This window comes from Oreochromis niloticus, linkage group LG20, assembly GCF_001858045.2.
Source record: "Oreochromis niloticus isolate F11D_XX linkage group LG20, O_niloticus_UMD_NMBU, whole genome shotgun sequence".
In the NCBI taxonomy this organism is placed as follows: Eukaryota; Metazoa; Chordata; class Actinopteri; order Cichliformes; family Cichlidae; genus Oreochromis; species Oreochromis niloticus.
The window spans coordinates 20891946-20916630 of record NC_031984.2 but is presented as its reverse complement, the minus strand read 5'-3'; the positions used below and the strand labels follow the sequence as shown (position 1 = coordinate 20916630).

At 38.1% G+C, this 24685-nt stretch overlaps 1 protein-coding gene across 2 annotated transcripts in view; it reads right to left on the bottom strand.

Moving 5' to 3' along the window:
- Positions 1-5666: 5666 nt before the first annotated feature.
- Positions 5667-24685, bottom strand: part of cpne5a (copine Va) — a 73816-nt gene continuing 54797 nt past the window's right edge. For both annotated transcript variants that reach the window (XM_005478136.4, XM_003448216.5), the window contains 7 exons: positions 19248-19294; positions 16933-17114; positions 14018-14145; positions 11647-11749; positions 9027-9084; positions 8689-8762; positions 5667-7365 (listed from right to left, as the gene is read on the bottom strand). In XM_005478136.4, the coding sequence (XP_005478193.1) occupies positions 7180-7365; positions 8689-8762; positions 9027-9084; positions 11647-11749; positions 14018-14145; positions 16933-17114; positions 19248-19294 (778 nt within the window). In that variant the 3' untranslated portion in view covers positions 5667-7179. The remainder of the gene's footprint in view (positions 7366-8688; positions 8763-9026; positions 9085-11646; positions 11750-14017; positions 14146-16932; positions 17115-19247; positions 19295-24685) is intronic.

Below are 24685 nucleotides of genomic sequence, written 5' to 3'. Positions count from 1 at the left end.
CTTTTCCTGTCATGTCCATGTCACAGCAGTTTCTCTTCTCCTCCGTGTATGTGTGTGTAAACCCATCTCCTCACACTCAGAGTGGAGCCTAGGGCAATCTTTTAGCTGAAATATGAGAACTCCTCTTCCAAACACTTTGTTGTGTATTCGCAGGAACACACCTGCCAAGTGTGAAGAAGCACAGATAAACGATTGCTTAGATAAGCAAAGAACACTGAGACAGGCACACACTGAGAGATAATAATAACTTATTAGTTTGATGTTTATTATTATGAAATTCAGTATAATAAACTCTGGGCTGCATGACAAATACACACTTGGTTTTAGTTTTTGCATAGATCTCTTAGCCTTGTCAATTCACCCCTTCCTATTATATATTAGTATAAAGTCATACTGAAATTTACTAACATCATCTACTCATTATTTTTACATGATGTTATTTAATAAAGTTGCCACAACCAAATGTGAAAATAATACTTATCATTTGTTTTTATAGCAGATTTAATTGAAATATATTCATTATCTATTATGAATATTTTTTTTCACTAAAGCTGCAGCTACTACTTGCCATCACCAGTGTGTGAATGGGTGGATGTCTGGATATGTAAAGCGCTTTGGGGTCCTTAGGGACTAGTAAAGCGCTATATAAATACAGGCCATTTACTATTAGTAATCTATGCTTAACCTACCTAAACTAATGTCCTCCAAATCAGTGTCTGTATTTATGTCTGTTCATAATTTCCTATAAAGACAAAATGCTCATGGGATCACAGCACAGTTTTGAATGATAAGTGAGTCTAAACTTCACCTTTCTGTTTCTCACATCATTAATGTGAGAGAACATGAGGCAACATGCGCTGTTTTGCCCATTTTTAGGCCTGAAACCAACTTTTCTCTGCTGTGAACTGAGCAGTATTCTTGGAATAGACAAGTCCTGAGAGACTGCCATATTTTGCTGATGGTATTTGGGATTATAGCACTTTTAACTTCAAAACAAGTCAGTGAAAATGCTAAAATCACTAGTGATCCATTTTCATTAAACCTCGGTGACTAGCTAGTTACAGTACCTACCCGCTCAGCAGAAAGAGCAGATATTCCCCCATTACAGACGGTGCCAACAAGAACTTTTTCTTTCTTAGCAGGTGCATGCATCACATCTGTCAGCCAGCCAAGTTCAAGGTGACATCCACGTCTGTCCAAACTTGAACTTTGGATATGAAATGTCATAACATCTACATAGTAGTCCCTCAAACCCACAACTCCAGAGCTACTTGCATCTCTTTAGCTCATCTTCAGCGGCTCCCCTTTGCAAAAAGCAACCTTATTATAAAAGAATTAAAAATAGAAACTTAATCTTAACTGTTAAATCTATACACATAAATGGTTAGTCATGAGTCCCCTTAGCTATGGATTCAAAATCCCCCAAAAATAAGTCATGGAGAAAATTGGAGAATTTAACTGTGCATAGACAGATGTGTTTTCTGCACATTAGCCAAAATAAAACCTTTTATTTTTTTGTTTACCTTTATTATATTTGAAGCTTTTTATTTGTTTGATTTGCACAAATGCATATAGGACTCAAAGTAGCAATAAAGCTGCAGGCCACTTTCTTTCCACTTCACAGTTGCTCAATATTGTTTAGTAATAATAATAAGAAGAAAACAGTTTTAGTTATCGACACTCTGATTCAATATATTAAGCAACAGCATGGTGTTAATGGCATTGTAATAAAAATGCAAAGCTGAAGTACTAAATAATCATTAATACTCCACTGTAGAGTAATGTTACACCTATTAGTAATGTTCATAGGCTCGGTTATACTTAGTATACCTTGTAACTGTAATTAAGATGAAAGAGGATAAAATATACATTCTCTTAAAGTTGGTAAATTATTTTGTTAGAGCAGTTTTACATTTGTTTAACAAAACAAACATTTCACAAATAGCTTAAATAAAAAGGCATAAATGTCTCTACTGATAGTAAAGTTTACTAATCCCTGCATTAGACATATGTGTTAAAATATTAGTATATTTAACATTTATTTAAGAGTTGCTACCAAAAGCATATTTGTGAGATCACAGTGACCTTCAGCTGCTTTCCTTATCAAATTCTAATCAGTTCATCCTTGAGTCCAAATAAGCGTGTGCACCAGATGGGATCAAATTCTCTCCATACACTGTCTTCAAAAAAATGTTATTTTCACAGCCAAAATCTAATCAGTTCATCCTTGAGGCCAAGTGAATGTTTGTATCAAATTTGAAGAACTTTTGTCACAGTTACATGCTGACATCCAGGAAAACATTAGGCCTCCAGGCATGCCTGTCAGTGGTTTTGAGGTATATGAAAACATAACTTCGAAAGATTGAATACTGGACTTAGCTGTCATGAACAAACTGTTTATAAAGTCCTCACTCAAAACATTAGACTGCATATCAATTTATGTTCACAACTTACTAGAAATAGTTATTGCACTGTGCACATTATTCTTACGTTTTTAAATCTCAGAGTGATGCATGAGAAGTGTGCTGTCTTCCTTCCAAATCAGTGTTACGATACCTACAGAAATACTCTGACATCTCTGTAGCTGTATTAGTGATGAGCAGGGTCAGAAGTATAAAACACTAGTGGATGATTTTGTGGGGTGGTTTGGAGAAATCATCTGCTTCTGAATGTAAATAAGACCGGAGGGATTGTAATTGACCTCAGAAGAAAGAAGACGGCTGTGTGACTTGTGTCTGTCCTTAAAATGGGATGTTGATCTGGGCGTCAACACTGACAACAGGCTGAACCAGAAGACTAACACAGAGGCTGTAGAGAAAAAGGTGATGAGCAGGCGCTACTTTTTCTGTGTGCAGCAAAATTAAGGAGATTTTCTATCGCTCATTTGTGGCAAGCACAGTGAACATTGATGGGGGAGCAGCATCGGAGCTGGTGACACCAACAGAATGAATAAACTGATCAGGAAGGCTGGGTCTGTGATTGGCTGCAAACTGGACACTTTTGAAGTTGTGGTAGAGAGGCAGCAGTCAGTGAACAAACTGTTATCAATCATGTATAATCCTGACCACCTGTCTGCACCGCTTACTAGACAGGCAGCAGAGCAGTTACTCAAATAATCTCTCATTTGAAATCTCTTATTTGAATCCACTGCCACAAGGAGAGATACAAGACATCTTTCACACCGCATGCTCATCACCGTCTTTAATCTGTCTGGGAGAGAGTCATCTGCCAGATGTTATTGTTATTATTTCATCTAGAAAAAAATCACAAATATAAAATAAATAATAAAGAATTTCTCATTCATTCATTAAAAATCCAACTGGTATTCTGCCAAAGTTGTCAATATTTTATTAATCTTAAGGCAATCCATTACAAAGCATTTCACAAACCACAGTATGACGACAATATCATGTCCAACACCTGGTTTGGAAATATTCAGCATGCAAGTCAAAGACCAAGAGAGGTATGTAAACAACCTGGGATAAAACAGGAATAGTGGCAAGAAGAACCCATACAGTATGTGTCTCATAGGAACAGAATGAAAGAAACAATAGATGCAACATGCTGGATGTGGCTGTTTATCTCCAAATACATCCTAAGTAACGATAATGACGCACTGGCAGATGCACTAATCAGGTGAAATGATGGCAAACTACCAAACTTCCTGCCACTTTGGCACAAACATGCACATTTTCTAAAGAGGCCAAGTTCAACTACTGAACACACGTTGGCACTGAATGTTCTTTATGCGGGGCCTATGTACATAATTAGAGTTCAGCCTCAAACAGAATTTGAAAGGAAGTGGAAAAAAGAAACAAAGCCATTCCCACCAAGAGAAACGGAATGACTCTGTTGCTGCAAAAGACATCATTTATACTGAGTAATAAAATTCACAAATAATTTGAAGTGTCAGAGGTGTTATTGATTATTTATTTAGCTTTTTTTTCCTAAATTACTAAGGATTGCACAGTGAAATCAAGTTTCCTGATTTCACTGGGGGAAATTGTTATTATTATCTCAGAAAAACAGCATAAAACCTTTCAGTGCTACTTTTTAATTAATTATTATTTAAAACTCCACAGACAAAGTTTGGAAATTTGCATGCGTTTTAGGCTTAACGAGCACAGTATATGTATATATTATGTTTGCATGTATCCTATGTCCTCCTTAACGGGTGGGCCAATCTGAATGAAACTTTGCATGAACATCGTCATACATAAAGTAATTCTAACATCTAAAAGTTTTTAAAAAAAAGATTTATTACAAATCCCAATTCTTTGGATTTTCACATTATGCTTTTTTCATTGTCCCCCTGCAAATGCGATGGCTGTTCTCGCTTAGCGTTTGTTTTGTGTGTCACGTGCAATGTACGTCACGTACTTAACAGTCACCAAAATTTGTATCCACAACAGAAATATTTTTGAGTCATCATTAAATACTGAATGAAGCATTTCAAAAAGCAGTGCAGGCCTGTATATATTTATATTAATTATATTTATAAGTTATTGAGTTCATACATCATCTTATGATAAATGTGTTTAGTACAAATTATTTCCTTTAGATTCACTGAAATGGTAAAAATACAGTACAGTATGTAGCATCTTAAAATAAAGAATATCCGTATTCATTTTTGGGGGGTGTTTTCCCGTATTTTCAACCATACACTGAATTTTACCATTTGACATTTATAGAAATGCCCATAAACTTCTGTAAAAGAAAAAAAAAAGACTTATCAGGACATTTTCTGTTTTTATGGATTTTTTTATCATCGTGTTGAATGGCTTTCTGTAGAGGCATACTGGTATTTTTGACCATTATGTAACTCAGCCTAATTTGAAATGTGATGAACCAAGAACTCGGTCGGCAGATTAAACCCTGCTTTGTCTTCCGAGAGGGAAATGTCATCACTAATAAAAAAAATTAAAGGAAAAAAAACCCAAATATGGAGCTGGACTCATGACAGAACGAGTTCAGCACCTCAGGACTGACTTTCTGCAGTATCATCAGACTCTTTCTGCTCTCTGAGAGCAACACAGCTATGGGAGTCAAAGAACAACAAACAAAAACTCTAAAGCAACATGAATTATGCAAACACATTTAACTCCGAACACAAAAGAAAACACAACCGAGCTTCACATTCACAGAGAACAACACAAAAAAATATTTGTAAACGTTAGTTCTCCAGTTTCATTGAGTGAAATTATTTTGAAACACTGAATAATGTGCTAACAAAACAGAAAGGAATTTCTTAATAAAACCCATGAATGTTTACTTTTTCCTTGAGGCCATGTAAATGCCACAGCTGAATTGTAAACAAGTCTTGACTTTGAATATTGTACAACAAGGCTCGATGACACTGGTAGCATTTATTACTTCAAAGATTCTTAGTGAAGAGCTGTAAGTATAAAAAAGTGCAGAGCAGTGGCGGAGACAGTGTGTACCAGCTCCTTTGGCTGAAATAGTCCTAATCTCACAAGTGTTTTATCATCTCCAACATTTTCTGTGTGTACATCTTAAAACATGCTGGCAGAATCACACCTGGGTAACTAAATTTGGATATGTTTCCATATAAATAGGCACATCTGGATCAAGATATTGAGTGACTATGTGAAAATGGCCATTATATATGGATAACTTGATGTACACAACTGGGCCACAACTGTCAACTTTTTACACAATTTATACACAGTCGCCATAACGATATATATATATATCAACAAGCTTAAACTAAATCTTAAAACAGAATTGTGTAATTGTGGTTTTAAGCATTTAAATAGCATCCCGATGAGTTATAAAATGGGCCGTTGTGCATTAGTATAAAACAAAATGATCTGAGAACAGTCGAGACACAGAGGACACAGCAGACAGGATGGAATAAAATAAAATGGTCTGTTTTTGTTTTGTGCAGTCACTTAAAAAAAACACTCAGTGCCTAAATATATTTTTTACTCTGTTGCAAGATTTATGGATTGTTCAATCTTCATTCTGGGGAAAAACAAACAAATCAAATTTAATGAGGAGAAAAATGGCTGTTAGTTGACATCAGTCTTTCAAAAGTATACCGTATTTGAAGGCTCCTTTAAAAATACTGAACCAAATCTCAGATATTAAACTGTCACCACAACAAACATAATGGAAAGAAGCAGCAAGATGGAAAATGATGGCAGCATGAGAATAGTTTTATCTACATTTCCTTGCTTACTACATGGAAAAGTGAGTATGTGCTTGTTTTTATGATAGATACAAGTTAATTTAAATATGAGTATAATAGTAGTGATAATCCTATTTAAAATAAAAACAGACAATGTCAAAAACATAATCCGGGGTCCTTTCCATTATTGTCATTGTGGCTAGTCCTTTCAAAATAAGAGTTTTTCAGCTTATCACCACTATTGCCTTTGTGCTTTTTATTTGGACAATATTTAGTGCATTCTGTAAATATAAATATAAGAAAGATGTATAACACATGGTGCTAAAATGTCTATATGGCAACAGCTCGCAGGAGGTGCTCTACTTTATAGCTTGCAATCAAAGATTATTCATAGGTGAACATGATTAATAAACTGCTGAATGGGTTTTGTCACATGCTCTTATATTACAGTCCTTATCAAAGTAGAAATGGGGGTCGTTTTTATTATACCGGTCACAAAATATAAGGTGGAAAACTTCTGGGGAAATATGACTTTAACACCCCGCCCTTTAAAACCCCCTAAAAGGAATAGATCATTTCTGCAATAAATAAATAAATTAGTATACACACGATTTCCTAGTTTACACACATTGATTCCAAAAGGTATCACAAACATGATACACACTGGCACATCCTAATATATTTATGCCTTCAAACAGGCCCTCTTTATGGGCTCACTTGCTATCCATTACATCACCATTTTGCCAGGTTTGACAGTGAACAACTGAAAGCTCCTTTCACACCGGTCTCTCAGCGCTCCGGTCCTCAAGCACTCAGAGAGAGTAAGCTCCCTCATCATAGCAGGTTCCTCTCTGCAGTCTCACTGCTCCAAACCACAATGGAGTCTCATCATCTTTGTGTTACGCTGGATTAATATTTACGGAAGGGCCTCGAAAGCATTTTTGCTTCAAAGAAGTGTTGGTGGTTCCCATCGATCTCAACCTTGCTCTGCCCGACGCAGAGCTTTGTGTGCGTGGGTGGGGAGGGGCTCACACGGGGTTGGTCGGCGGCTCATCACTGGGCGAATACACTGGCACAGGGTTGGGTTTAATGGCTCTGCTCTTCATGTAGGAGATCAGCTGGTCAGGGATCTCAGCCAGTACGTCTTTAGCCAGTCGGGCCATGCTCAGCACATGGTTACCTGTGCGGTCCATGTAGTCTCTGAATGGTACAAACTGTTGTGACATAGGAAAGAAACACATTACTTTAAAACCAAACCGGCAATGTTTTCTGGTTTCCTGGCTGGTACACTAAAATGATGAATCAAAGGAGCACCAAGGTTTGAAAATTCTTTGTAATGTCCAGAAGGGGGCGACTCCTCTGATTACAGAGAGAATTTTATAAGCCATGTAGTCTATAAGAAAATAAATACTTTTCAGTTAATTTATAAATTCTGCAAACGATTTTCTGCTAGGTTTATGGTCCTGTTATTGCAAGACTCCACAGTAGTCCATGGTAGATTTATGTGCATACAGTCATGTGGAAAAAAATAAAGTTTTCTCACAACTATAAGAAGTGCTGTGAAAAACACTCTTACTGCTTCCATGGGAGTTAAGACTAAGCTTAAGTAGCACCGAGGTGCTGCTTATCAAATGCACTTAAAACGATCCTCAGCCAGTGTGAGCACCTCTATTAAAGAAGAGGTTTTGGCAGGTTGCTGGTCTCAAGCATTCACATGTGTTTTAACACATTTCCAGCAAATTCACCTCAAGCTCAGACTGTGCAATACTGAGACAAATTGCAAAAAAACCCCAAGAACTATGATTCAGACTCTACAGACTTCAGTTAGCATATTAAACATTAATGTTCATGACAGTACAATATGAAAAGACTGAATAAGTATGGCTTGTTTGGAAGGGTTGCCAGGAGAATGTGTGGCATCTGAACAAATCACAAAAGTGCTGTAACAATGACAGATGAGACCATAATGCACAGCACCACATCTGGAGAAAATCAATCACAGCATTTCAGCACAAACACCTCATACCAGCTGTCGAGCACGGTGGTAATTTAGGCCTGTTTTGCAGCCACAGGACCTGGGCACCTTTTGGTCATAGAGTGAACCGTGAACTCCTACCAAAATATTCAAATGTAGGGTGTCTGTCCAAAGTATGAGACCTGGCTAAAACTAGGTGATGCAACTGGACAGCGATCCCAATCACAGTAGCAAATATAAACAGAATAGCTGAAAAAGAAAAGAATCCAGATGCAGCAATGACCCAGTCAAAGTCCAGAACTCAGCCTGACTGAAATGCTGCAGCGGTACCCACAGCTGTGCATAAACTAATGCTGACTGTATGTATGAATAAAGTAGCTGGAAGATAAAGAGATCACCAATATGATTGAAAATTATTTTGTCTTGAAAAACTGATGCCATACTTTAAAAAATATTTTGCACTGGAGTAAAAAAAAACAAAAAATAAGGTTGCTGTCTCCTAATGTTTTTATGCTTATAGAAAATGAGCTGTTCCTTCCCGTGACAAGCCGAGACGTCTCACCTGTACGATGTCTCTCTCTGCCACCTTCCCCCGTGAGGAGATTCTGACATCATCACCATCCAGCTCAACCATTGCTACAGAGAACAAAAATGGATTTTTAAACAAAAATCTCTAGTATACCTCAGCATCAAAATTATATATACACTCTTTTTTAGTTCATCAGGAAACTTTCCAGAGCAAATATGTCTTCATACTGTGAAGTCATGAGATGCCTGAGATTTACAATATTTATTATTCTTTGCAGAAAGTCTGAGCTGGTTTAATAAAACAAACCATCCCTAATCCGAAGAGGCAACAAAGTGCTTTCCACATATTTTGTGTTTAGTTAGTATTCTCACCATCAAACTCAGCCTGGCCAACTCCAACAATGATGATAGACATGGGGAGTTTGGCTGCCTGTCATAAACAAGAAGAAGAAACAGTTAGTTGTCAGTCACACGCCAGGAATACAATATTTTCTTTCAAAAAAACAAAAAAGAACCAAAGCCATCAAAGTTTTTCACAGAGCATGAAAGGGTTACATTTCCAATTACGTTTATTTATCCACCAACACACATCTCATTAAAACAGTCAGTATGAACCGACATGCACAGTTCCCCAGAGAAGACATAAATGATAATGGGCAAGATAAAATAAGACAAATATAAATTAGAAATAGCATAATAACGTTGTCTTGACTATGTTACACATCACATTGTGTTGTATAGTTTTGTTCCAAAAGGAGCCAAGGGAAAACACAAAATGCATTATTCAAATCAGGGCCTTCGAGGTGGAACAACTGTCAGCACGCATGTGTTAGCTAACCAATATACACACATTCACAATCTCATCGTAGTTAAAGAACATAAGGTTATACAATGCTCTTGCAGTTTGCAGAAATCCTGCAAATACCACTCAGTATAAAACCATTTATTCAAGTTTGCTTATAGAAATGATTCAAATGCCTTTAACATCAGAACAGAAAAGGGCCCCATGTTGTGTCTATTTAACTACAGTCAAAACAAATCATAAATCTAGAAGATGAAAGGGAGCATCTTCTCAACGGTTTGTGGTGTAGAGGTTACTGCACTGCATAAATTCAGACCATGGCATTGGTGTGCAGAACGTGAAAGCCCTGGCACGAATGAATGAATGATATATGCTTGTGGTAGAAATGCATTCACGGGGGCAAAAGTAGGTCAGCTTTCCTGGAAAAACCTCTCAAGGGGAGAGGCCTGTCACAGATAGGAGTAAATAGACTGAGGAGGACCTCCCCTTTCATGGTCTCTATCGTTTTTCTCCCTCAGCCTCTATTCCTGATTTATTTCTTTTCTCCACTAGTGTTATTCCTCATGACCTCTTGTTCTCGTACAAAATAGCCTATATATTCTATTTTCCTAGTTTCCAGCAGACCAAAACCCTCAGGTATATACTTGCCAAAGCTGATATTGTTGGTTGAGCTGAATTATTCAGTTTACACCATTTGTTACTTTGCATGTACTGTAAAGTGTCACTCCCCCAGTTTTTCTGATGCTTCACTTTCACTGCAGAGAACCACAATAAATATAAAGGGACTCAGCAGATATCCGCTCTGATATCAGCAGTTTCATTTAATATTAAAGGACTACAGAAATATTTTGGGACAGGAAGAATGGAACCACCATGTTTCAATCAACTCAATGAATTTAATTCTTCAGTTCTTGTTTAAACAAACTTTTACCACAAAATCTAAATTGGTACATTGCCTCTGCAGTAGCTTTCATTTGATTCTGTCCAACACTGTTACGTATTCTGTATCAGGTTGCTCCATCTCACCGAAGCTCGAAGATGAAGACCCAAATTAAGCTCCCTAACAGGAAAATATCCACGGTTTTATGAGGTTCCTGAGTCAGTCTTACCCAAACAGCAAAGTGACAACTGCAGATATAATCTAAATTTCACATACAAATTAATTTATGGCTGTGCCTCTCGGGCTAAAAACAGGCTCTGCTTTACAATTTTATTAAAATGAAATTTTCAGTTTCAAGGAAAAACATCAAGGGAAAAGAGTTGCAGAGTGTATTTACCTCCGAGGCTGTTCTGTCAGATAAGTGGATATATCAATCCCTGAAGGCTAAGCTGTGTAAAATACAGTACCATACAGTGTGGCCATTAGCAGGAAAATTACCAGTCAATATTTGCTCTGTACAGTATTTTAAATTAGCTCTCATGACACAGCAGAGCCTGGAAGAAAGAAAAAAAAATGCAGAGATGAGTGTTGGACACAGCTACTTGTTTATGATTCATCGTTCCAGGGCAAAGGCTGAATACCTAATGAAGCTCTTCCATCCAAGGAGAGTGAAGTCAGGTCCAGTGGCTGCAGGAGGTGGCAGGTTTAGGCTGAGCAGAGCGCAGAGCAGCAGACAAGATCTTAAAAGGAAGGTGTGGCTGTTCGAATGGTTTGATTAACAGTCGCAAATTCCCTTTAAACCCAGTCTGCTGGGGGTCTGAACACTGTGTTCCTGTGAGGCTCTACCTGCTCGACGATGACTGATTGTCAGCCTTACCGCTGTGGGCAGATTCCAGCCAAAGGTGAGCTGCAGTGTTGTCAAGACACATGAAATATGCAGCAGGCAGTACAGGACAAAACAAACACAATTAAACTTTAAAAAAATTGACAAAACTGTTGCCTCAGATCTCAGATCAGACAACGCATCTATAGTACAGAGGTTGACTCTCAGCTGAGCCTCTAAGCTTCCTGAGGGTCTCAGAAAGAAAGAAAAATATTGGACAAACTGAGCCTCTAAGAAGTGGGGTAGAAAACATCCCATAAATCCTCAAATCCAGTGCTACTGGCTTATAAACCCTCAAAGTAACAGAAAGCCTGAGAACAGTGCCACAGTAAGCTTAAAGCACCTGCAAAGCCAATGTCCCGCAGAGTGGAGGAGAATGGAGAGAGAGAGGTTAATATCCTCAGGCTAGTGTTAAATCAGCACTTACATTCACTATGGCCTCCTTGGTCTGAGCCATGTCCGAAATCACTCCATCAGTGATGATGAGCAGGACAAAGTACTGAGATCCGTCCTGCACTGCTGCTGCATACCTGGGTGCAAGAAATCACCAGCACAGAATGATTTAAGCACAACAGCTCATGTTAGAAAAAAAAAAAGTTATGAAAAGCGCGCATGCAGGAGCAACCAGAGAGAAACTCTTAGAGGAGCAGAAAACTACTGTGTGAGAGATAAAAAATACATTAAAAAATATATTCGTCAGAAACAAACTCCCTCTCCGCACAGTGTGTGACACAAGAGCTTAATATAGACACGTAAAGAAGTAAAATATGTTGTATAGCTCTTCACGTCTCAGAGGTCTATCCAGACACTATTACGAAACCCATCAGAGACACCACAGCGAGTGTGGCCTAGATTCAATCGCCCATCGCTGGCTGCTCTATGAATAATTTATTAAACTGTTTATGCAAGTGCAGCAGTCTTATTCTTCTGGAACATTATTGATTGCCTTGCATTCATCTGACTAGACTTGATGAGCAAAAAAAGAGGGAGAAATGTGGCAGATCATTGCGAGAGCCAAGGACAGGTCAGAGGTGAAGCTTCACTCTTTGCATCCCGCTTGGTCAAATTGACTGTGAGGCACCGACAGTTTAATCAAAGAGCGTGCCCTGTCTGTGACAACAGCAAAAGCGATGGCTGCTGTTTAGGGGATTAAAGGGACATTTGTCTTCCTTAGCTGACTTACAACAATGTAGGCCACACTCACTGGAGACTGTTGAGCGTATTAGCAGAGTACTAACAGTAGAGTCAAACTCAATTTATAGATTCCTACACAGATGAGATCCTTAAACTAGCTAAAACATTAACAACTCAACATCCTACATTTACTATACATTATGCATCATGCATGAACATCTTTCCCCCTTTTACCAACATTTCCTGACTTCAATAATTTATCAGCTTTCTGCTTGTGGTGGATGGAAAAGTTGAACTGCATTGTTAAGATCATTTCCTGGTTATGCAAATAGTTATCTTAACATCAGTTTTACATTGGGCATCCTTCTGAGACTTTTACTTATTCTGTTTTTTTTATTCCTTGACATGATGTATAAAGGTCTGTAGGGGAATGTTTGCTTTGGTGGGTTTTAAATTAAATTAATTTAAGCTGCAGTTTGTGCTTTCAGTTATCTCAACACCCTAATCTTTAGCTTCTGCCAGTTGTTAGCGAGGCATATAACAGGATTTTAAGCTCTAAGACTGGATGATTCCAGGCTTGAAATAGCTCCTCCCACTCTACAACACTACTGGGGAAAGGATTCTTCACAGTTTATAACTGTTATTATACAAATCAGTAAAAAAAAAAGAGAGGAAAGCAAATATTATCTACATGAAACCCGCAAAACTAATACTGAAACAAAAAGTGACATAAAAGCCCTTCAGATGAAAACATTTTCACTAGTCAGACTACATTTCTCTGTTAACATATTGATCAGATTTGTATTTTGATTTAACTTTTTGATTAACAATAAAGATGATCTACTTACGATCGATAGATAGATAGATAGATAGATAGATAGATAGATAGATAGATAGATAGATAGATAGATAGATAGATAGATAGATAGATAGATAGATAGATAGATTTTGTTAGTTTAAATTTTGCACGTCGTTTTATTAAATAAATCTTTTTGCATAAGCTCTATTAATCCACTACAAGACTAATCCTTATGGTGAAAATATTAACAAATATACACTTATTTTAGGGACGGGGGGGGTGGAGTATTGAAACACAGATCACAGGGACACGTTATATACGTGGGCCTTAATATAGTAATATCACGACTGTTTTTAACCGCGAACAGCACATTATGTCTTCTGTGTGTTTAATGTACTGCTGCTGGTTTGTAGACACAGCTTTTTAATTCACTTTGTGGACTTACTCTATTTGCAGTGACAAGAAGTTTGTAATGGTGAATTAATGCCATGCCCCATTTACAGTAAAACTCATTAAGTGACTAGCGTGGCTCATCGATACATGTCACGAAAGGCTGCATGACCATTTACAAGTTCCCTCCCAGAGACGCCGCCTTACCTCCCCACGTTCATCACATTATATGTCTGCAAAATAAATGTCTGGCACCACAAATCCCTGATTACCATTTCTATTTGTCTTAGCCTGGCAGCTGATTGTTTATTTTCCCTTCATTATTTCTACTCAATTCACAGAGAAACCATCACTCAGTGTCCTAATGCCTCTGATGGCATGGCTGCCTGCTGAAGATTATTTACAGACTGACTTTCAAAGAAAGGCCGACTGCGCTCTGTCATATATCCACTGGGACAGATGTTTGCGTTGGTACCTTGCCACATGATTAACAACAGGAGCGAAGTTGGTGGGTCCATAGAGCTGAACTGTCTTAAGGCTTTGATGGTACGCTTCAAGAATCCCCTCCATACCGTTACAGTACGGGTTGTCAACGTTGCCATTCTGAGGGAAAACAACAAGACATAAATGGTACAAAAACTACAACAATGGCAGAGTGGAACAATCAATAAAAAATGTATTTAACCTGTTAAAATTAATATTTGGGTCACCCGGGGACAGCATAGACGAGTCATGAACCCCATAATTATCATAAATGTAAGTCTACATGGGGGGTCCATTCAAAATGCTTCTCATTTACAGATCCAGCAGTAAGAACAACACTATCATCCATCCTCTTCCACTTAGTCACTTTATGGTTACGGGGGTGCTGGAGTCAAACTGTGATTCATTAGATTTTTTTTTCAATCAGATGAATACAAGTGGATGTGCTAAATACTCCAGTATGTTTGCTAGCAAGACGGTCACTCTACTTATAATCAGCAGCATGTTGGACCAAACCAGACTGGAAAGCTTAGTGATAACCTGTTTTAAAGCTCTGTATTTGTATGAAGTTTAGCAGCAACCATGTGAAGCACGTGATGATGGTGAAACTGAAGAAAAGGGCTTAAGCCACAAATCACCAGTGATGCTACTGAAATTACTTTGATTTAGACACCAGGGTTACTCGAGTAGCACAATTCACTAGACCATTACCTGCAAATCGGTGAAATCAAACATCATGCAATCTTTATGCTGTACAGTAAAGTTCATGTGAAGGGGACTAGCAGGTTAAGGATCATTTCAGGTCCCATCGGTGAGCTTTGCATGTATGAAACCCATTCATGACTAAAACAATACAACATAACTTAAATTGTGAATGGTAGTGGTTGAAATTTCTTTTTCTGTATGGGCAGGATGGCCAGATTTCCTCAATCATCTTTTGCAAAGCTCCTCCACAAAAGTAGTTAAAAATTACTTAACACATTAAAGAATTAAAAATTCATACAGAGCTTGATTTAAAGTAGTGTTTTGTCCTAATCATAGCCACAAACTGAACCATATCCACTGCGTGCACAGCTAAGAGACAAAATTATTTATTTAGGACTACATTTATTTAATTTTCTAAAAGCAGTGCTCTCAATCAGTTTTACTCAACTGCAAATCAAAATATTTAGCAAAGAAAAAGCTTAAGGAAGTTTGTTTGTTACAAATGTAACAAATGCAACAGAAAATTTAATTAAACAACATTTTGGCCTTTTAAAAATATTCAGTGTCCAATATAACCAGCGGTTTAACAGCTATTCCACTTTTTGCAATCAATTTTTAATGAAGAAGAAAACACAGACTCCCCTGCACTGTCAGTAAAGCTCAGCACTGAGACAGGCTCACAAATTATCAGTGGGATTTAAGCCATGTGAGGAAGAAAAGGTTAGGTTATTATTCAGTCATTCTTGAGCTCTCTTAAGTGGCTCTGATGCCTTGAGCATTGTCCTACATAAAATTCATCGCCCTCTTGAATGCTTCAGTGTTGTGTGGTATCTTCCAGTAGCTGGCAGAAGGTCTGGGAGTTGTATAAAAGCTCCAACTTGCTCATCCTTAATGAGCACAGTCCATACCAGAACCTTCACCACTGTGCTGGCGCCAGTGGTGAAGTGGTGTCTGATGTCTATAAGTGATCCAGCCACGCACCCATCCATCTGCTCCATCAAGAGGCACTCTCATTTCAACAGTTCTAAAACCTTTAAAAATCTCTATCTTCATACATTTCCTGGCCTAATCTCAAAGATTAAATTTGTGAATGTTATTTAGTGGTGGTCATGTTTTCTGTCTGAGCACTTGGTAGTTTGTACCTCAGGACAACATGTTGACACTGAAGCATCACAGGTTTCTGCTAGTTTCATGTCTTTTACGATCAATCTTGCAACCCTCTACTGTTTGTAACTAAATGTTTGATTGAGTCACTTCAACTTAGATTTTTGAGGAGTGTTTGGTCTTTGTTACTCACTTTAGACTACACCCTTACTTATTACACAGAAATACATATCAAGTGAAAAAGTGATTAAAGCCAACAGCTATTTAGATTTGCATGTTCTGGAGTTAGAAATAACAACAAGTTCAAAAGACTCACTTGCCTCATAACTGTGCAAGCAGAGCAGAGGAACTCCAGGCTGAAATTTGGTCAAAGCTAATCAATACTGTAAATAATATTATAACAATAGTGATGCAGTAACTGTATGTGCTCTCAAGTACCACGGGTACTTCTAAATACTGGTGTGGAGTTGAGGGCTGAATGGCATTTTGAAAACACTGTTTTAGCCGCCAGAGATGTTCTTGTCAAACTTTGCTTCAAAGGTTAGCATCCTTGCCCATTAAGGCACAGTCCAAAGCAAACATACACAGTATAAGAAAAATTTCACTCAAGACTTAACTTTACTTTTAAACCCACTTACATGAGTACGGCAAGGAAAAAAAGACTTCAATTATATGCTGAGATGAATCTTAATTCACAAGTTTTAATGGAAACACGGAGTGATGCAGACATTACCCTGTAGACACAGTCCTCATTAGGCTGTACTATGCAGCAGCCAGAGCACATTACTGAGTGAAGCTAAATTGATTTAAGAAGCCGTCAGCCTTACAGAACCTAATTTGCACTATAAAAGGTAAATGGAATTCAGCCTGAACTCCGCATGTCAGAGATGTAGCTGCTTTTATCTCAAAATGCACACATCTACACTGCACATTCAACATGCTTACCCACACGTAGAAAATAAACACACAAATGAGCACTCCCTGGGATCACCTCCAGTGGGAGGGCCAAAATCATCTTCCCACTGATTTAGATTAAGTCAATGAACCAGATGCCGAAATACAAAGTCGGTGTCTAAAATAATCCCGTAGTTTACTCACCAGTGGAAACTCGTGGGAAACCCTCCAATCAGGGGGCAGCTTAGCACCGAATCCTAGGGCAGGGAACATCTTATCACTGTCATAGTCCTGGATGATCTCTCCAACTGCCTTCAGGGCCATGGCATAGGCATTCATCTGGTATGGGTTCATGTAGTGTAGTGAAGTGGACTGTGATGGATTTCCTTTTAAGAAGAGAGAAGTCAGAGTCATTGATGCAGACCATCAGACTGAGAGGAAACTGACAGCCGAGGCAGGGAAACAAGAGCAAACTAAAGCTAAACTGAAGATTTGGGTTTGAGGAGATGACTGCCTTATTGAAAATAATAACAGTAAAACTTGGTATCTGTTTATTTTGCACTATAAGGCTTCCCTTCAGATAATAAGAGCCCTTCAAAATGATCTCACAGAATTAATATGTTTGCTGATTGAGTAGTTGGATAATATTATTAAACAAATCAATGATACCACTGAATATATTTTTCTCTTATTCTTATTACAACTTATCCCAGATGGATCTAACGAATGTTCATTAGAAATACTATAAATACTTGTGTTTGATTACACTAAAAAAGACACTTTAGCTGAGAGGATTTGGCATCTGTGCTTGACTGGTCATCTACTTTTATATTTTAAATCTTAAATGCAATTAAACATTATGCAGAGACAGATAACTAATTAAAATAAACATTGGCATAAAGTGTCTTCTGTGTGCCGTGGTGTTAGTTCTACTGGAGGGATGAAAAATTGTTCTTCCAAAAGATATTCCCTTGGTATTTTGTTAGTGATGGTGGAGCAGATGGTGCTGTGAAGCACGTTGGTTTAAAATCTACCCTAGGTATTTAGTTATGCTGACATCTGGTGACTGTGAAGGCCATAAGATGTGTGAGGCACTATGGGAAAAGCCAGCCCAAGAAACTAAGAATCCCGGCTGTGCACGCAAGCGGCCAAGCAATGACGCAATCAGCAACAGACAGACTTTCCAAAATTTCAACTGTTTGTTATTTCAACTTCACTCTCTGCAAATATCTCTAAACTATTTGTGGAAAATGTCGTTAAATGAGCAGTTACCTTCGCATGAACTGCTATTTAACCAACACGCTGTCTTGCCTCAAATCCACATCCTGGAAACCTCTTGCTTGTGAGGGGAAAACCCTGACTCAGCACAGCCACACACCTGGGAGTGCAACCCGGCCAGTCAGCCAGTGAAATTTACCCTCTTAGTGATGTTGGCAATTGTCCCCTTAGCCTGTGGCAATAATGCTTTGAGGATTGTGACTGATCTAAGGTTTCTTGCAAACCTAGTGGCGTTTTTCACATAAGTTTAATCACTTCTGAACATGGTACAACTTATTGCTGGGATTTTCTCTCCATTAATGCAGGGTCTAGAATATAAAGGACTTCGACGCAATTGTTGATGTGAATTGGCTGTATATAAATAACATTCAATTGAATTGAGTTGAACTCATTTATAACACAGACAGATTGCTCTCAAAATGCAGTCAGTCTGCACCACAAGACGTCTCCTACGCATCAGGAACTCAACTGAGCTGGTTGTATTCTGCTTGTATTCCTAAATAAGAGCAAATTGCAGAGCACCTATGTCATTTTGCAGTTAAATCAACATCCTGAAGTAATTATGTCACTATTTGCGGTGGAATTTCTGAATTTCTGTGTCAAATCTATGGTGTTCTGAGGTTCTGACTGAATGTTAGCAGTAAATGTGAATTTCTTGGTATGTAAACGGCAACAGATGGTGACACATTTGCAGCTTTTATGCATTTATCACAGTTAATCACCTTAATATCACAAACACTGCATGTAATTACTAACTTGAACCCATTCAGTTTCATACTGATAGTGACTGACTCCAGTTTATTGCCACTTTATCGCTGTCTTGATGCACCGGTCACTTTGAAAAGGGCAACTGACTGCAAGCAGCTGCAAACCCAGTCACTGCATTTGAAGTAATCGTCACACAGGCAACACGATCACAAGTGTACACAAGCGCACAACTTTTATTCAAACCAAAGTCTCCGGCCACTGTAGATTTTTGATTTTGTGCATTTCTACATTTGTACATGTTTCTGTATATATACTTTTTTAATTATCACTAATATGATTTAAAGTTTTTTTTATATATTGCAGGATGGAAGGAGCACTTAATAGTGTCTGACATGTGAACACCTTGATAAAAAAAAGGGAGATCACAGGCAGAGAGAAAACTCCAGCCCCTCTTTGAATAATAGAAAATCCTGTAGTTATACATGAGATGACAAATGGAGGCAGAGCAGGGCGATGGTTGTTGAAACACTCACCATTTGATGCTGTGAAATCAATGGCCACTGTGAAGTGAATCTGAGTCCTGAAACAGATGAATAGGGGAAAGGATGCTATTAACAAAAGAGAGGCAGGAAAACTCGGTGCTGCAGTTTAATGAAGCTCTCCCAGGTTTCAGCATGCTCTGTGGTCTTATTTGAGAAGAGGTGCGACAAAACTGAACCACAAACAGTGTTGACAATATATCTTCTGGAGTCAGGCTTTAATAGTTTAATTTTTAAAACAGTGAATGAGATACATACATAAATTATTTATTGCTATACTACATCCAGAGGACTGTTCTGGCCTTTTAATGATTACATTACTTAAAGATTTAATAGCACAACTACAAGACCATAAAAAGTAGAAAACCTGATAAGAGCACAGCCATTTCCCCAGTGATTTGTACAAACACATAATGAGTCGCTGCAGCTGGCTTAATGAAACATCAGGAAAGATATGGGGATGAACAAAGCATCTGAATAAAGTAACTCAGTTTCATTCACTGCACCCAGGCTGAAAAAGCAACCTACAGCCAAAAAAAAAGAAGTCAAAAACTACTGGATATTTTTTATTCATGAGCCCATAATGATAGCCAAAACCTTGAAAAGAAACTAAACATGGCCTAACTAGTCTCTGCTGGATCTGTTTATTTCCCGAGAGAGAGAGACGAAGGGAGCGAAAGGAAGGAGGGCTTAGATCAAAGTGCGTGCTCTTTCATTGTGATTAACACTGATTGCCTTTTCCTGGCTTCACCTCCATTCAGAAATTCCCACAAGCACAGTATTGTAGATAATGGCACCTTCCTCCTGGGGAGGCTCTGACCTCAGCTCATTAATCAGCATTGAGCCGAGCATTCAGCTGACAAAGGGGAATTGTTGCGGTGGCATGTTGCCTCGATTTGAAAGTCTGATTTCTGTGGTTAGTTTGAATGTTTGGCTAGAAAAGCTAGATGGTGGGTTAGCATTAATACTACAGGACAGCAGACACTGGACATGTTATTCAAATTGCCTGTTGGATCATTATGAACAGTTTCATACTTAAACACTAATTGCTGAACTCTGACCTAAATTTAACCCACAACATGGTTCAAATTTTGAAGTGATTTTTTGCATTACATAGCATTACCTTGTATCATATTTGTAAATAAATAGTTCAGTTTTGTGCTTTCTAAATGTCTCCAAATTGATACTGTGTATGGGAAGGAAGCAAACACCTTAAAGTACCTAAAACCTCTGGACAGCACTGCATGCCTATGTTCTTGGGACAAAAAAATCAATATGTATTCATGTTGACTGATGCTGTAATATTGCCAGTTTTGGCAAACAACCAATGGCTGATCTGGAGATGTTATTTTTATCCTTGTCCTTGACAGCTGGTAATTTTTCAGTCATTTTTTTTTTCACTTTTATGCTCCTCTTCGAGCAATGTATCACTCAGTGGACAAATTAATGTACCATCACCATTTCCTATATTTCACCAGGCGTTTTTAAATCTGACATCAGCCTTTAAATGGCCTCATACAATCTAATTCAACACAAATCTTTCAGCACAGGTAGTCCGACAATTCCCTCTTGGCACCGGTTTGTCCTTTCACTCTGCCACTCAGTGTCTCCTCTCCTTTCAATTTTGTTCCAAGCTAAAATGACGGTTCCCCAAACAGTTTGTGGATCACCTTGAATTACTGCAACAGTATAAAACAGGCAGAAATGTATCAGTGTCATATTGACTTTACCCTTCCAGTCAGACAAACACCATATGGCAAGGGCCTGTAATGTGAAATGCCTCCAGACTAAGCAATCTGAGCAGGGTGGGTTATCGTATGTAATGCAAAATGGAGAACAAACAATGTACCTACAGTTAATTTACAGTCTCATCAGTATGCTCTGGAAACATAAACTACACCAGTGAACAGACTGCACAACAGTAAAGATAATTAACAATCCACCGCCACCTCGTTAGCACACCTACACTACCTCTCATTTTTTTAATATTTTGCTTCCAATGAGCCAGACGCTCTCGTAATGTTTTTAAATGGTCGTGAGCAATAATTCTCGAAGGTTTTTTGACAGGATATTGGCTACTTTTTTACCCATTTTCAATCCAGCTCTTGTACCTGACCATTTTCAGAGGAACGATTTTTTGTCTTTTAAGCCTCTTGACACTGACCTGTGAATATTTCAAGCATTAAACGGCACCTATCTCAGGTTTGTTATGCGCAAAAACACAAAATTTGTTCCCATTTTATGAATTCACTCTGTAGAATATACTAATACAGTTAGACATTCATAACATTGTATTTTTGTACCAAAGAACTCAAAGATCTCAGCGTTGTGCGCAATGCTTCCTTAACAAATATGAGGAAACTGGAAGAGTGGAGGGCAAAAGAAAAAGTTCACGTCAAATAAAGCCTATCAACTGCAGATGAACATTATCTGAAAGTCATGTCCTTAACAACTTTTTAAAAACCCAGCAACGACCTGTCATGGATTAACTGACCTTTCAGTTAATCCATGTACTGTTCACTGAATCCAGAAATTAGTTCACTGGATATCAAGAAGCCATTATTAAGGAAGGAAATGGGGAGGAAACAACTGCGGTATGCCAAATTACACAAGAACTGGAAATCAATGAATCCAAATTTGAAATATTTGGCTCAAACTGTTCTAAGTCTTTCCCAAGGGGGTCAGGAGAGTGGTAGAACTTTTGGGCAACATTTAAGCCAATGGTGTTGAGGAAAATGTCAAAACTGATGCAATGTTGAAGGTAAAAAAGCACCATCAGCACCACTATGTTTTGCTTCACCTGCCATGGTATTAATCCAACACCATCTGGAAAGCATCTGACTGGCAAGAGATTAATTTTTCGGCATCACAATGATCCCAAACACCATGCCAGTAACAGCATACACACAGTGGAACACTAAGTCATGGATTGGCCTCCCCAGAGCCTGGACCTCATCAATACTGAAGGAGTGTATGTTCATCTTCACAGAGAATGGGACAAGAGGCAGCCAACATCCAAATAAGAGCTTTGAATATGCGGACGTCATACCAAATATTTACTTTCAAGCTCTTAGAATTACTGTTTTTTGCCTTATATGCTGCATTTCCATTCTATTACATATGTTTCAATAAATCGCTGCCCTTTTTTCCAGTTTTACTAGCAAAGTATAAATACATAATGCAGTCTAACTGTTATACTGACAGGGGTTTCTCTTATAAAATTTCTTCCTCCTAGATCTTTAACTGAAAGTGGCATCAATGCAAAGTGGAAGAATTTAGGAACCACAGGAACATAGCTACGAAGTTACAGAGCATGATCGCCACTGCCAAGGTGCATAGTGTGTAAAAGTTGCCAACACTTTGCTGACTCAATAGCTGCAGAGTTCCAAACCTCCTGTGGCAGTAACATCAGCAGAAAAACTGTGCTGGGAGCTTTGTGGTATGGGTTTCCATAGCCGAACAGCTCCTGTAGGTGTAATGTTAGGCAGTTAGTCCACTACTTCTCTATATGGTGTATATTATGAAGCCAGACTTTCAAAAGAGCAACAAGCTAAAAAAAAAAAACTGAAAAGCTAAGTGGGTGAATGTAAAACTGGAAAAATAGCAAAGGGGACATAGGCCCCATGAATATCCATGAATATACAGCATGTGGCAGTAGAAGAAGCTATCAAAAAGAGTAGCTGCACTAACACTGCTGGAAACTGTCATTACTGTTTCTAGCTGTGCCGATTCCCTGGACAAAGTGTATATCTTTGTCATACATAAATTTAAAGAAGTCAAAGTGAACTGTTCTGCCTCTGGTGACTGTAAACTCAAACTTCTGTATGATCACAACAAATCACCAGACTGCACAGCCTAGCAGACCAGCACACAATATCTGTAAGGGTTTAGCATCAGTACAATCTTGTTTAGTTATCATGTTAAAGTGCTTTGATGAACTTTATACTCTATGACCACATTTTGCCATGATAGACAAACACACATGCGCACACACAGACACATAAAGAGAACACAATGCCAGCTATGCTGTTGCAACTGCTGACAGATAACAAACAACACTGCATCACAAAAATAACCTTTGCAGAAGACTGAGTGTCACAGCTGAGAAACACCTCTCTTTCAAAAGTCAGCAAATAGCAAAGGGCAGTAAAAGAAGCAGATGAAAAGAAATTGTATGTTTCTGTGCAGTGCAATTTTGCAGTCTGACCACAAAGCTAACCTAAATCCAATAAAAAAAGCAGTATCAATCTCTCAGGATATTTTGGGATGAAACTATTAAACCTTAATAAGATCTCAACACAATAGAAGCTCCCCACCAGCCTTTATATGACCAATCTCACTAGAGATTTAATTTAAAAAGAAACATTTCAATATGTGATGAAAAGAATATAAATCTTTCATTAGCCTCTCAAAGCAGCATGTGGCTTTTGGACTTTAATTACCTCTATTTGACTATATCTCTGCCACAACTGGAGGTTAATGAAAATTAATGAAAAACCAATTCACTGTGAAACCAGTCAGGGTGCAATGGTGGGTCTTGAAAAGAAATTGCTTTTTTCCCCCCTCTGCTTCACATATCATCCAAAATGCACCGTGCTAGTTATCACCTGTTAGAAACGGAACACCAAAGCAAACACACATGAAAGGAGAGAAATCAATAGCAGCGATCTAAAATATCAAATTTGATATCAGATCTGTTCTATACAGCCTGCTGCTCAGGCTCCTACTCACATTTCTCATCATCTGTCTGAATGACGGCGTTGGCACGCATTCAAGTAGAATCTTTTGCATCAGTTGAAGAAAACTAATCTCTTTCACTAGGCAAGTACAGATGCCAAATCAAAACTAAGCGATCCACGGGACAAACACAGAGTGTTCTGTGCCTGAGTCCACGAAATGCTTTTTTTTTTTGTTCTTGCGAACGAGGATACATCAAAACAAAAATAAAGCCAAAACTAAATCTTGCAAGTTTCTTCTAGTGATTAGAAGAAACTTGCATAATGCACAGTAACTTTCCAATGTAATCTTATTCAACTTTTACATATTTGTATTTTTGCATAATATCATAAAACAGTGGCATTTGTTCACAGTAAAAATGTTTTTGTTCTAAATGTATGTAGGAAATAAACCTTGTTTCTGACTTAGTTCTCACACAGCTAACCTCTGGTTTCTCTAAGCATCTTTATTTTTCACATGCTATGTAATTAAATAAGACAGCATAAAAGTGCACATAATGTATCAGTTAAACATTCAAATTGTGTACTTCTCATTTCAAATGCTCCCAAACCCCCATTAGCAGTTTGCCAGTGTTTCTCAACACCCATTTAAAGGTTGAGGCTAAATAGGTGAAGTTTATTTTCATAATATGGCGAATGCAAAACATTTTGAGACACATTTGACAAAATTATATAACTAAATATCATCTAACTTAG